Source organism: Aquila chrysaetos, chromosome 18, assembly GCF_900496995.4.
Source record: "Aquila chrysaetos chrysaetos chromosome 18, bAquChr1.4, whole genome shotgun sequence".
NCBI lineage: Eukaryota > Metazoa > Chordata > Aves > Accipitriformes > Accipitridae > Aquila > Aquila chrysaetos.
In genome coordinates, this window is record NC_044021.1 from 16,026,297 (window position 1) to 16,041,590 (window position 15,294).

Consider the following 15,294-nt stretch of genomic DNA (forward strand, 5'->3'; position numbering starts at 1 on the left):
CTTGCCTTCAGGTGTTCATGTATCTAAGAGGGCATGAAATACTGGCCTTTGTTCAGACAATAGGCATCTTCTGGATCAGTGAAAAAGGTACATGGTTATTAATACCTTGTATTTCATATTTAACAAGGTCTTACATGGAACACTGAGAGAAAGCATGGTCATGCCTTATCCCAGAAAAGATTTTTTAATTTTCTCTCTCAGTATTGCAAACCTTAAAATGTTGCCAAAGGTGGCATCATGATTAATGTATCACTATTAGAGAGCAGACAGCAAGCCAGCTTATGACACATTTTTGCTTCAGTTAAGAAAAATAACAAAAAAAAAGTTATTCTGTAAGTTTCTTGGAACTTGCTCATGGATTATGAACTAGATGAACTCCAAGTACATGAACAAATTAAGAGCAAAATACTTGGAGGCTATGTTATTTTGCCCGGTGCTTTGTAGTGCATGCAATATTTTGTTCCATCGGGTGTTTAGCCATCATCAGGGACATCTGAAAATGTTCTGCCCTTGGAAGGTCAGGTTCTTAAATGGATCTGTTCTAAGTTGGCTGTGTGTATAACATAAATTCAGCATGCTCAATAAGAGTGAAGGTCTGTTCTGGTGTGCAATAATATAACTGCATTTTAAAATGAGCTTGAAAAAAGACAGAGCTCTTTATTAGTATTGCATGCAAAATAATTTCTGTTATATCCTATGCAATGTACATATGGTCATGGCAATACAATGGTATTTGCTGCTGTATGCCTACATAGTTTTCAAAACTAAAATTCAATGCTTAGCTAAATTGCTAAGCAGACTGGTAAATGTCCAATTTTAGCAGCCTAGCATATGTTTATAATTTTTGTTTTAACATATGCTATGTTGGTTGAACTCCCCTCCCCACACATACGGTAGATAAAAGCTGTCACATCACAAAATGGTGGCAGCCCAACTTTTCTAACATTTTCCATGGCACTTCAGAGTCTTGCATTAATTAGCTATTCTTGGATAGGAGACAGACACTCATCTTTGTAGAATTTTGGTTTCAAACCCGTCATGTACTTCGGTTTATGTATGCAGTAGCCCATCTGTGTTTCTGCAGCCATAAACAGTAAAAAGCACAGGGCATACAGAAAAGCGGTCAGCGAGAGTGAGAGTGCCCTTGGTTCACAGATATGAATACCTAGCAAATGGCCCTGAAAGCAGGCCCATTTGGTTCACTGGTGGGCTCTAGTTTGCTTGAACAAGAGTGTTCTCTCTCTTCCACTTTTCTAGGAGAGGTGGGTGAGTAAAACAACGCTGGTGCACAGTCCTTTCTACTTTTCATTGTGAGCTGCTAAACTACCCCTCTTTTCTCCTCCTTTTTCGAGGCAGGTGTAAGGAGGAATTTCACTGAGCCTATGATTCTTTCCGAAACTTCAGTGGAGTAGAGGAGACTTGTGACAAATGCCGCTGCAGCTGTGATAATGCTGTCTTAGTCCTTGCTGCACTGTGACATGGAAACCTGGATTTAAACATGAAAGGACATGCCTTAACAGTACAGCAATATGATGCCTTATTACATCAAATTGCCTTTTGCATGTGCTCCAAAATCATGGTATTTTTTGGTATTCTGTCTGCTGTTTCCCTGTTGTTAAGCTCCTGACTGTGGTCTTTCTGCATGTGTAATGTCTACTGTGCTGCTGCACAGGTGATGATTGGTTTTCTGTGGGGGATGAAGGAGCCTTGCCCATCAACAGAAACTGCTGTAGAAATGGCACAGGGTCTGTGGCAGAGGACTGACATTGGCAAGTATGGTCACATCTGTACCTGGTCTGTCCACAGCACTGACAGGGTTGTTCTGATGCTTTCATCCCTGGGTGGCATGGGTGCTGCCTCCTGCCCTCTGGTCTACCTTGAAGCTGCTCAAAAGCTCATACCCACATGCAGGCATGGTTCCAAACGTATTGCCAAAACATAATGTACAATATCTGTCAAGCCCAGAGTGCGTGACCCACTGGTAATGCTGGTGGAGTGCTTTGCGATCTTTGGGTCGTAGATGCCAGTGGTGGTTGTTCAATGTTTATTTCCCATTTATGTATTTGTTTTCAGCTACAGGACCTACAGCTGCTGTTTGGCTTGCTGTGGTTGTTAGCTGGCTGGCAGTCTTTGCTGTGGGATTCGGGTTCTGTCAGTGTGCACAGAAACCAGTTTTGTTTCACTGCCAAATAATAAGCATGGTGGCGGTGAAGGAAGAAAATGATAAATTTAAACTGTGCTTTTTCAGACCTTTAGATAGATGTCTACTAGAAATAACTATTTATTACAAGTGAACATAAGTAATTAGTGTATCCTTAACATCAGTTACTTATTGCTAGCAGAAAGGTAAAGAAATGTCTTTATTTTCCAGTGTTGCTCTCCACCCTGGTAAACATTTCTTTGATTTGAAAGTTTCTTGTATGGTTTAAAGAGTGTGAACGTGGCTTTTTACCTACCTTCTCTACAGCTTCTCTCCCCAGATGTAATTTATCACCAGTTGAGTTGAACTAAGTCCAGTACCAGTTTTCTGTAATGATCCTGGAAGTAGCCTACATGACTGTGGTGGGAGAGGGGAGCAGAAAAGTGTTGGTGAAGGACTTTAGTGTTTCTGGTGTTCTTGTGTGATACCACTTCAGTGGCTCCTTTACTGCTTGTTTGCTGTTGTTTGCAGTACTTGGATATTGGATAACTCATCAGATAACATTGGATAACTGTAACTTTTTTTTCATACTGCTCACAGTAGATTTTGCTTAAGATTAGAATAATCATGCAGATAGTAATGCGATTTAACTATTTAAGGCACAAGCATAATGCTAGGATGAAATCTCTGATACAAGTTCATCTGTAGGTTTTTCTCCTGTACAAGTTTGTGAAGAGTATATGTCACTTGCTCAGAAAAATAAGCATTTCTGAACTATCAGAAACTGATAGCATTGTTGCTCATTACAAATACAGAAAAATCATCAGGTAAGCCGTTAGACATGTATACATTACAGTCTCCCTTAAAAATAATGAGTCTTAAAATAAACAAAGTGCCTTCCCCCCCATGAGCTTATGGTTCATGTTCCAATTTCTTCTTCCATAAACTTATAATCATGAGAAGAACTGTTTATGTGAATATTAAACTTCTCATACACTTGTCTGATTCTCAGAGGACTGGTATTTAGGAAAGCAGCAAACATGACGAGACTCACGATTAAGTCACGAGAGTTTTTCATACATTACAGTTATGTATAAGTTTTGAATCGAATTTTTTAGAAAAAGAAATGTATGGGCAGATGGTGATATTTACTTAAGGGAAGCTGAATTCATTATCTGACTAGAATTGGGTATTTCAAGCAGCTGTTTGAAAACGAGAACTCACTTTCCATGAAGGAGAATGTATGTTTGGGGAAAATGGAGCCTCTTTCAAAATGTAAGGCTATCCCTTCTTTAGCCTATGTCAGAGGGGTTTCTGGTGGGTGTGTGTAAATTCATTTATGGAAGAACCTTATCAATACTGGCCCAAGAACTAATTTGGTGAAATAGTTTTGCAAACTCTAAAAAAAAAAAAAAAAAAGTCCTTCTAAAAAGTTTCAAAACTAGATAAAAGCTGTAGCTGCTCCTTTTTCTTAAGATATTCAGCCAGAAAAAGGATTAAACCAAATACTTAGCATTTTTATGCTGCCCTTCCAAATTTAATTTCTGACTACACAACTTGCCTTTATTTTTGATTTATTGAGATACATTTACTTCAGGAAATAGACCTATAGAGAACATCCAGGTGTAAGTCAGAAGAAAGGAAGCCAAATATGAACATACCCATTATCTTTTACAGATCATTTTTGGGGGCACTCTGCATTCTAGAATGTGTCTTTCGATTTGCATATATATATATATATGGAGCTTAAGAGTATGAAAAATAATCTTAGCTTGTTTGTTCTTTCTTTATACTTGTTTCTCTTACATTCCTGTGGAAAGCTAGCCAGATACTGTAATCCTAGCTTAAAGATGGAAAGCTATCCCTGGAAGATTGTGATGTGTTCATTGCTTATGTCCTTTCTTTCCCCATTTCTTTAAGACTTTCCCACGAAATTCTTTCACCCAGGAAATTCTTTCACCCAGGAAACCTGTGGCCCTGGATTTCTTGGTTCATAGAGAAATACAAACCAGTTTGTTGTTTGGAGCAGATGCCTTTCCCTAGTCACGTAACTTCTAATGCCTCTGTTGTCCCATTCTGTAATAAGCAAATTGTAATGCTTAATTATTTAATGGAACCTATGCTAATATTTGTGAAGCCCAACTATAGATTTTCAAGTGATTTTGCATCTCAGAATGGGCTTATGCGTTTGGAGTGACTGAAGGGCTTGTGATCCTCAAAACTCCCAATTTTGGAATTATCTCTTTGAACGCTACGGAGTAATGCAGCTGTGTACACGTGAAGCACAAAGCCTGTTTGTAAACAGGGCAGATGTGTAAAGATGGCCCTTTGATAGGAAATGAGTTGTTCAGTTCAGGCATCTTTCAGAATCTCATCACTTCATTCACCTTCCTGGTATTTGGCAAGCCCACCTGCCTGGTACAGGGGTGTAAGTCATGAAAATAGCCATTCTGGGAACATATGGAAAAGGGGTTTTGTGCTCACCCCAAAATGCTAACATTGGTTCTGACTATGTGGAGCCTTTATTGTGAATCTTGTGCAATACTCATGTGAACTTAATATGCTGTTTATATATAAATATATGCCTTGTGGTCTGGCCATCTGTTTTTTCACAGTTGTTCAGTGGCTTGAAAGGTTAAACTGGTTTTATTTGGCATTAAGTAAGAATCAGCAAGGATTGCCCATCTGGTTGATGTGGAATGCCTTCCATTGCTTCTGCTAATGGAGGGGCATGATACAACAATAAGTTAATGCTTGGGGTTTTATTATAAACAAGTCCCTGACTGCCAGAGGGCGTTGTTAAATTTCTGAGTTTCGCATAAGTAGTATTCAGTTATTGCCTTGTATTTTAACCAGATGAAAAATACTGTTTCAAAGAAGGCCTGATGTTTATTCAGCTGTAGAGAGTAGCAGTATCTGGAATGGGGTTAAGGCTAGGTCTGGAGTCATTAATACTGATGCAGTGATGCGGAAGACTGATAACTAAATAAGGTATCCTAGCTGAAATTTGATCACAAGGGTATTTTCCCTCCTCTGAAGTCAAAACAGTGGTTTATAATAGGAATTTTGTCATATTAATCAAGCAGACATTTGGATTTCACTTATCCCTGAGATACTAGCAATTCCTACAGCAAGATTGCAGTTCCTAACTCAGGGTTTTTTTGTGTTTTTTTTTTTTCTTTCTCTAGATCATAAGAGTTTGCAATGGCAATGATCTGGAAATTCATGGGAGTAGCGAAGTATTCTAAAACAGCTTTATCACCAAAAGTAAAGGTAAGAGGAATTCCCACCCATTCAAGGCATTCTTCATCCAAGTCTGTACCTTCAGATTTTGGTGCCAACACACCCTGCTCAAATACTGTGGAACTGCTTGGTAAAGCTTATCCTCAAGATGACTACAGCAATGTCACAGAAAAGATTCTTTCCAAGGTGGGGAAGAACTTGCACAACAAAAAGCATCACCCTTTGTGGCTAATCAAGGAGCAGGTGAAAGACCACTTTTATAAACAATATATAGGACGTCGTGGGACTCCGCTCTTTTCTGTCTATGACGGTCTTTCTCCGGTGGTTACAGTACAGCAGAATTTTGATAGTTTGCTTATCCCACAAACCCATGCCAGCAGAAGGAAAGAGGATAACTATTACTTGAATCGTGATCACATGCTAAGAGCACATACATCAGCTCATCAGTGGGACTTGATACACTCTGGCCTAGATGCCTTTCTGGCAGTGGGAGATGTCTACCGCCGTGATACAATTGATAACACCCACTACCCAGTCTTCCATCAGATGGAAGGAGTTCGCCTCTTCTCCTGTCATGAGGTAGGAATTCTCTAGTTGGGGTGAAAGAGATTTTGGGTAAGTTGCATGAGCTTGTATTTGCTGTAAGCAAAGTGCATGCATGTAAACATATTACAGCAACACATGTGTTATACTGTTGATAAAGGTCAAGTGATTGATCATGTAGTAATGCTTTTAATTTGGGAAAAATAGAGGTGGAAAAGGTTGAATTTGAAGACAACTAAAACTTCCCCAGAAAAATGTGGAAAGAATGGAAAGACAATATTCTTGAAAGCTAGCAAAATAAAACATTATCTGAAAGGAAACAGCTTGTTCAGCTAATGATCTGCACGATTCAATTGTAGCTCTATCACAAGTCTCTTCCGGTGAGGTCACTTCACCAAAGATTTTGTCATATTTGATGCTTGAAGGACTCCTGGATGTGAATTGTTGCAGCTATATCCAGAGTGCAGTTTTTATTCTGTCATCCTTTTTCTTTTAATAGCTCCAATCTTCTGTAAATGAATGTCTCTTTTAATGAATTGTTCATTCTTCATTTTATCCTAAAGCTGCATTGAAGGCTTCATCTGTTGCAGCTGATAGTTATGGGTGTGTGATACACGCACAGTAAACTCATCAGAGTCCAGAGGCATCAGCTAAAGAGCTCGAGGTAGATGTCCAAGACTCTTGAGTTCATATATTTCGTTGGTACAGTGTGCGTGTTCTGCAAATGCTTGTGTGTCATTAAGTGTTCTGCTGTATCATTGATCAGTGGTAAATATAAGCTGGTTTGTTTTCCAAATAGTAATTGATTTGTATAATTTGTGTATGCTTGTAGCAATACTGCCAAATTCACATTTCTATAACTAAAACTAGTTTATTCTAATAATGCTGAGATGTAGACTATTCTTAATTTGGTTGCCAGTGGGTGACAGGAGCTTGGCAGGGAAGCCTGATGGGTTTGGATGCCTGAGGGAAAACTGGTGTAATTATGGAGCACTGCTTTTCTCACTGGTGGAAAGGGTTCATGCATCCTGCACTGGTGTTTCCCACCCCATGTGGCCACTGCTTCTTCCACTTTGGAAAAAATACATGCCTCTGCAGATGTCCTGTGAGCTATGTGGTGTCGAATAGAGCTTACAACCGCTTCTTTGGTAACCATAAATCTTGCAGATTTATCCAATCTTGTTTGTTTGCTGTTCTTTTCCCATAGCCCTGTTTATGAATACAATCAGGGTATGTGCAAGAGAAAAATGTACAATACTATATTAAGAAAATGCCACTTCTTAATGTTTTATATTCATGACAAATTTTTTTTTACTTAAGCAGGAGTTCAGGCATTCAGATGGATAGATTTTATCTGCCACAAACTTGTAACATTGGCACTCTTGCAGGATGGAATTTCTGCAAACTTCGGTGTGATTGATCTAATTATCAAAATTATTGTTAATGAATATGGCCCTTAAGAAATTTTGGTCTTAATGACAGACTATTTCTTTCTTCTCTACAAATTTAAAAATAGGAATAATAGTAATAATAGGATTTTAATAACTGGGAAGAATGTTACAGAAAAGTTCACTGACACCATCTATGTAGAAATACACTATGTGTAACAATCTGATTCATTGCATTGTAGGTTGCTTGTTTCTTTTTTGCTTCTTTCTTTTTCCCCAAGAAAATGATTGAGATGTTATTGGAAAATGTTAATAGCTGATGAATTTGAAGTTAGCTTTATGCCGGAAAATATGTCTGCCTCTCTAAAGAATGAAAGTCCAGTTGACTTTCTATACTGATGAAGAAAGAATAACGCTATGGTGTACAATGTGTGAAGTCTTGTTTATTGGGCAACATGCATAAATTCTAAACTTGAACATGATATAAAGCATCCTTTTTTTGCTTCAGTTGCAGATTAAATACCGATAGGGTCTTGCAATATGTAAAACTTTTTACAGGCATCATCACAATAGTCTTGTGGAAAAAATTGAATGTGTAATTCTGAAATTTCACTGGGGACTGTTTCTGTGTTTTACATTCTGGTTGCCTGTTCAAAATAACCCAAATTTAAATAATTCCAGAAGGAACTGTCTAAGCGGAACAAAGACTAAGTGGAGGTAATACTACATGAGAGAAATATTTTTATATTCATTTATTTATACCCATGTTTAAGTTGTAACCCACTGAGTAGAAGTGTGTGAATGCCAGGGCCTGTTATCCTCACCTCAGACTTTTCATTCATAACCAGACTGCATTCTCTGGTGAGAGGAAATTTGCACAGTACTGAAGATAAGAATCTTTGATACTAATGGAAAACCTGTTAGCTACAAGCCCTGGCTACATTTCATCTTATGGCCAATACAATAATTTTATATGCTGTAGTCAGTTTATTGCTCTTTGTTCTTTTGATTTATACATTTATCATTTGTCATCTTCCCAGTGATAGTGACCACAGAACTGTGGGGGGTGAGAAAAAAACCTAGAGTGATTTTATAGGAACTTGAATTTAGAGGAATTTGACAACTCATCTCAGTTTGGGAGGTGGGGGGAAAGGTCAGTTCATCCTCGGCTGAAATTTTGGGCAGGATAAGAAAGATGTAGAAAACGTAGAAAAGCGTCTGTCCTTTACAAATACCAAATTCTGTAGTCAAGACTAGGTTAAAACTTCTGCCCTGTGACTGAAACCTTTAGTATATCAAAGTTAAAATCAATTGATTGGATGTAAGAGCTCAAAAAGCAAGTCAGAGTTTGGCAATTTTTTAGTGCTTTACTCTGAGATACTTGTGAGCTATTTGCTTTTTTGGCTATATTATTTTTCATGATGGTTAGTTCACTATTTTTATAGGAGAAAAGTAATGTATTATTCAATGATGGGCAGGTAACTGATGCTTTTCTGCAGCTTTGTATGAATGCAGATATTAAAGTGTTAAACAAATTCCCATCTTCCAAACTAACTCATTGCTAAAAGTTAGAATAATTCATGCTGAAATTTCCCATAAACTTTTAAAAATGTCCTTGGACTGCTGTCAAAGAACATCTGAAAATCTATTTAGACAAGTTTTCAGTATATTTAAAAATATTTTAGGTAATTATTACCTGAATGTAATATATAGCAGATTTAGAAACTAACAGAAATAGTTAAAACCAGTGCCAAAGTAGCTTCCCAAATCTGCTTCAAAATTCTGGACACAAAATGAACTGTTCTTCTTAAATAGTACCCCCAAATGGTATTTCTTCTGTATTCTCTTCCTCCAGCATGCCTGCTTTACTTCTAAAGGGTGTATAGATTTTTTTTTTTTTCCCCCTTCTATGGCATATGGCTTTTTTCTTTTTTAATCCTTTGGGTTGGCAATATTCATACTGCTGTAGTCAGGTTTGAACTGGCAAACTTTCCTGAGTGGATTATAAAAGAATTATTTCTGTGCTATGCCGTGGTCTTTGGTGTAGTTCTCTATTTACCACAATTTATGGAAAAGAGGAAAAAAAAAAAAATCAACTAAATTACACTTTGTGCATTTTAGCCAGCAGAGGGAGCCAATATAAACCCAATGGCAACCGCAGAACATTTTTCAGTTGACAACAAATAATGTTTACATATTGGAAGGAGACTTCATAAGGTATTTTATAGTCTGTACTGAATTATACATGAATTTTAAGGGGAACAGATGTGAAAACATAGGAATTGCTCCTCTAATTTAGTAACCTTGTTCCAATGGAGGCCAATACCAGATTGTCCAGATGAAGAAATGATGCTCTCATCAGGCTCGTTTGTGTTAACATCTGAAAACTATAAATAGGGAGACTGTGAAGAAGTAGTAGGGATACATCTTTATTTGCTATTGAAATATTTTTGGTGGAAATGGCAACTTTTTTGTTAGGATGCAGTAGAAAACTGTAAATATTCCAGTTAAAAACAAGGACTGCTCCTCCAAAGCAGTATATATAATTGCAAAATAATTTTGATATTGTAACTTCATAGTGTTTATATCCTCAAATATAAAGATTCTTGTCCTAGGTAATAGAAGTGTAGATTTTCTCTTATTCATATAAATACATACTCCTTTTCTCCTCTTTTCATACATGTGTACCGTGGCCATATTCCTTGTATATTGTTAAAAAAAAAAAAAAAGGTTGCTTTTATCCTTTTCCTTATGCTTTGGGGTAGGTGTGAACACCTGACTGACCTACATTTTTGTTTACTCTTTTTTACTCTTTTTTTTTTTTTTTTTTTTAATCAATGTGTGCCATCCTAGGTTTTCACTTGCAAGACTAGTGTAATTAGGTTTCACTTCTCCAAAATCCCATGTTACTGCAGCTTTGGACGCTGTGCTTCTGTTCTGACATTGTATCAAAGGAAAACTCCTTCCTGTCTTCACTTTTTTTAATCCTCATATGTAAAGGAATTTAAATAAGTTAATAGTGTTTCAGGGATCAGCCTATTATATAGAGTGATTTGGAGCATTTACAGTATGTGCGAGAATATTTGTGTATGTAACTGGGAATCATAATAGCAATGTTTAGCTGGGCACCAAGGAACAAATACTTAAAAAGGCTTAAGTGGCATAGGAAAGGTCCTCCTCTTAGCCCTCCGCAACTTGAGGATAGGGAGATGCTCGTCCAGGGGTGATACAAGACCCTGAAATGAGCCTCTGGAAATCCCCTTTTCTGTGTGTTTCTTCCAATTTGGGTGATGCTCTTCAGCTGGCGAGGATTAAGGCTTGTGTGAGGAGTCAGTGACTGCATAGCCAGAAGAGATGGTTGTGGAGAGTCACAGACTGGTGTGTCAGTCCCTCTGAGTGAGGGCCTTTATCTCCTATCATGTAATAGCATGTGTGAATCAGAGGGAATTTCGGATTTCCTGGATGCTTTGAGTTAATAGTATTGAAGTAGAGATCCATGCACTTTCTTCTGTAGGTGGCAAATGATGAAATAATTTTTTTTTTTTTTTTTTTTTTTTTACTTAGGATGGATATCTACCATGTATCTCCCTACATGGATCCATGCTTGTGCCATATCTTGATACCACTGCATGCCAGCTGTTGCTGTACCCGCATCTTAAGCACATGTTGGCATGGGAAGTGGTGCAAGCTGCATGCATTTGGTGAGACACCCAGCTCCATAAGTTTCAGGTGCTGCTGCCTCTGGGATGGTGTTTGAGATGTTGGTTGTGAGCAATGCATCAGTCCCAAGGGGCCTGAGAGATGGCCCCCCTTCTCTCAGGGAGTAGGGAGGAGCGTACATGAGCAGGACCACCTGAATTAGATCCACCATGTTAAGAAAAAGAAGAGCAGTGTTACTTTGCTAGAATATTCTGAGGTGAATTTATTCCTGAAGCTGAAATTTGGTTGAGTGGTAGGAATAAAGGGCCTGGCTAGTTCGGGTGGAATTGACTTCACTCTTGCGGATGTCTACCCGAGTTGTGAATGTTGTATTATTCAGTATTTTCCAAGCTGTGGTGTATAAATCATGCTATAATAAATAGAGCTTCACTGGTCCAAGGACCCACATTGTGTTCTTTGTTATTTTTAGTTGAAAATTTGACAGCAAAGGGCATCAGAAGGTCTGTGAGATTTTCATAGTGGTCCATGGTCTAGAAAGTTTGGAAGCCAATAATGCATCTTCTATTGCAATGACTTTATATAAAATATTTTTTCAAACTTTGTCTTACTTTGTCTCATCCAGCTAAAAAAAAATCCAACAATGCTTTTCAGAATAAAGCAGTTAAATTCATTCAATGTGATATTTAAATTGTGCAGGAAAAAAAAAAGCAAAATGTCTACAGGTGTATTTGGGAAGTCTAGGGTGCTTAAAAATAAAAGGATTTCTATTGCCACTGGAACAGAAGTCTGAGTCCTATCATATTTGTCTCGTTATAACTGACAACTGTGTAGCAGTGTTGCTTTTTCTTTGCTGTTCCAAAACATCTTTATGCGTGGTGATGATTTTGTTTTTTTTCAGAAACGCTTTGATTGGTTAAAAAAAAATAATCAAACAAATAGAAGTAACCTTTCTTTTCTGTAACTGGAGGACTGAAAATGGAAGGATTCAGAATTAAGGTGACCTCCTGCAAGCTTGTTGCTTGAAGTGCTTTTTGCCACTTTCTCCCCAAACAAATGCTTGTCTGTATGCAGTAAAGAGCATTCTGTCATGCAGACGATGGGCTGTGTATGTCTTTGGCACCTGAAACTGCCTGGATGGGGGTGCAAGTTTACAAGTTTCATTGTCCTGGACTCTGATTGGGACTGGCATTAGGTTTTCTTTTTGATGAGCGGTCTTCAAGTGGCATCATCTTCATCATTCCTGATCCATTGGTTGAGTGTTACAGCACATTTAATATGTTGTGGAAATGGTTTGCTATATGTAAGTGGATTTAGAGTGCAGCTGTTTGTTCATTTATAGGGATATTTATCAGGGCCAGTGAGTCAAAATGTATTCAGTGTGGCAAGGTTGAGTGTTGCCACATGCAGATCCTCATGTAGAACTAGTTTTAAGTGCTGGTTTGTCTGTAAGTATAAGTACATGAGCATTATGTATTCATTATCTTAATTGCTGGTGTATGCATGAGTGGCAGGAGGAATACACAACTGCACTGTGGAAAGACAGGATGTAGCTATAGATCTTTCTGATCTGAAACCTACTATGAATGCCATCCTGTAAAGAGACATTTGATCTTGGACTGAATCCTAAACATAAGGATAATGAAGTGATGTGAGATTAAAAAAAGTCTGTCAAGTGACTGACGAAATTTTGGGGTCTTCATTGAAATCACACATGTGACTTCTGTCCTCTGTGCCAGGCTGAGAAATACCATGAAGTACTTTTAAAGGAGCATAGCTCTGTTTGTATTTGTCCAATTAAACCCCAGTGTCTTCTGACCATTACGTGTTACCAAATTTGACTTTATTCTTATTATGAGTTAAGTTGTGAGTAAATTTCATGCCGCGTGGTAGGGTCACTTCGATTCCTTTCTGCCTTCTCCTTTGTAATGCAGCATCAGTCAGATATGCTGATAAATCCTGGTAATTATTAACTTCTGCATGATGACACAATATTCAATGTTTTGCACACCTTCACTTAAAGAAAAAACTTCTTGTCCTTACACTAGACAGACACATAGGGGCTCAATTTATGGCTACAGGAAGTTTCTGGTAGTAATAGTAACTGATCATATTTAATACAATAAATTAGTGCATTTCATTTTAGTCTGCACTGAAAGAATAAATGTACATGAAATTGTGGCATCTTGGACCTGTCAGTGTTTTATGCAAGATTGTTAGATTTTCTCTATTTGCTCAGATATATGCTTGGGAGTAATTGACACCACAAAGGAGTGACTGGGTGATTTTTCATTTTACTCAAGCTTTGACTTTCTTGGCTTTCTGTATACAGAAATGTTGAAGTGCTTCTAATCCAGCACATGTACTTAGCACATAGTTCAATCATTGTAATAGTGAAATTGGTGTATCAGTTTAAAGCTGCTCATATTGACATAGCAGTGTTGGTGAATGGAAAGAAGGGAATAAATATTAGTACAACTGTAAGGCATCTTATTTTCTCAGTAGAACCCTGTCCACAGCTGTGCCGGAGTTGACAGGAGCTGATGGAGCCTCTATGGAGAATACCAAAGTGTGTCTCAGTATGTCAGGTATGCCTGACTGTAAGGGGGGCTGTTGCCTTGCTGCTACCTGTCTTTCGGGGACTCCCCTAAGGCTGTGCTTTTACAGCCTGCGCAAACTGGCATAGATTCATCCCTGTGCCAAAAGTGGCCCAGCCCTGTCCCATGTGCCATTGTGTCTCAGTACCACCAGTATGCTGAGAATTGATTACCGAGCTGAATTTGACTGTTTTCATGTCCCTCGGTTTCTTCTGTTCTCCCTGGTTACTTCTCATCCAGATCTACCTCCCAGCCTGGCTCAGTGCACCGCTGCATGGACACTTGTCCTGGCACGGATAAGGAGATGGTGCATATGGCTGGTTTGGCAGGATGAAGAGGCTGGCAGGTTAGAGGGCTGTGGTATGACTAAATGTATTTACTCTAATGGTTCTTGCACATATTTTATTGCCGCATCTGATATAATCTACTAAAATAGAATTTTGCTTGAGACAGTAATTGCAATATCAACACTTCAGGAATAATACAGTGGTAAGGTAAAGTACTTCTACGTACTTGTTGATGCAAATGCTGTATTTTAAAGGCAGCGTCCAGACTATCTGTTCCTTGCAGCAGTCTGAGGAACTAGTTTTAAGCTGGGGGGTGAAGGGAGGAATGAAGGGGAAAAGGAAGAAGAGAGTTTCATGTCCTAAAATACTGTGGATGAGGAGAATAACAAATACATCTTCTATGTGTAAATACAGTGTATCCTAGTCCAAAGGGGGGAAATCTTTGGCCTGAAGGGTGTTTCTGGCTTACTGAGAGTAGTCTCTTCTGTCAATAGAAAGAAAAAATACCTACCTGTACAGGGTAGTTCAGAGCAGGTTCCAGTGTGAGGGACCCTGTGTCTGTCCATTGACCGCCCCATAAGCCTAAGATGATTAACCTCCCTAGGCTAATGCTGGTCTCTGTGAATACCCCCTGGTTTTCAAAACCGCATGCTGGATGACTGATCTGCCCTGCTGACAGTAAATTAGTTATAGGGTGAGTATCATCTGCTTCTTCCAACCAGTGCAGAAATAATGGTAGTAGGAAGAAGGGAGTTTAATCTTTCAGGTGAGCACTTGAATAAAGAGTCTGTTATTTAAAATTGTAATACCTAGCTTTGTCAAGCTGCTGCCTTTTGATTAGTAAAGGCATTTTTATTAGACTGATGGATTTCTCTTCTTCCTTTTCTATTTTGTATTTTTCTGCAGCGCACTAAGGAGATTAACTTGAGAGGTGTTTTCTCAATCTGCCAGCCAAGTCTCCTTCTGACTAGCAATACAAAGTTAAATGCTACTGATGGGATTTTTTTTATTCTCTCAATCCATTCTGCTGCTAGTTTGCATGCTATCTAAACTCAGACTCCTTCTGCATGCATTGTGTCTGTATGAAACGTGCTAGAAGCTAGTCTTAATTAATTGTGGCCAGCACTTGTAGGCTACCAGAGGTTCACTTAAAGTTTTTTTTGAGCATTTAGTGCACTGAAGGCATCAAACTGCAATTAAAACAACTTCTGTGGGCATCCGTGAGTTGTTAAGGTTACACACTGTTCGTGGCGTCTCCTGAGTAAGAGCTAGTTATGCTGGGAGGCTTAATGTGAAGAAAATCTCAATGCGTGTTTTTTTCCCCTCTGTGTGTACTTGGTTGACTGTGGGAAGGTGGAGTAGGAGTGGTAGGAAGAGCACTGGAAACACTTTCACAATTAGCACTCTGTACATTCCAGACTTAACAGAGTTGGCTTTTG

The 15,294-nt window shown here is 38.5% G+C and overlaps 1 protein-coding gene across 1 annotated transcript in view; it reads left to right on the forward strand.

Annotated features, from left to right (window-relative positions):
• Nucleotides 1-15,294, forward strand: part of FARS2 (phenylalanyl-tRNA synthetase 2, mitochondrial) — a 249,822-nt gene that overhangs the window by 50,899 nt on the left and 183,629 nt on the right. Inside the window, exon 6 of the mRNA XM_030041709.2 lies at nt 5,329-5,962. Coding sequence (XP_029897569.1) covers nt 5,345-5,962 — 618 coding nt within the window. The 5' untranslated portion in view covers nt 5,329-5,344. The remainder of the gene's footprint in view (nt 1-5,328; nt 5,963-15,294) is intronic.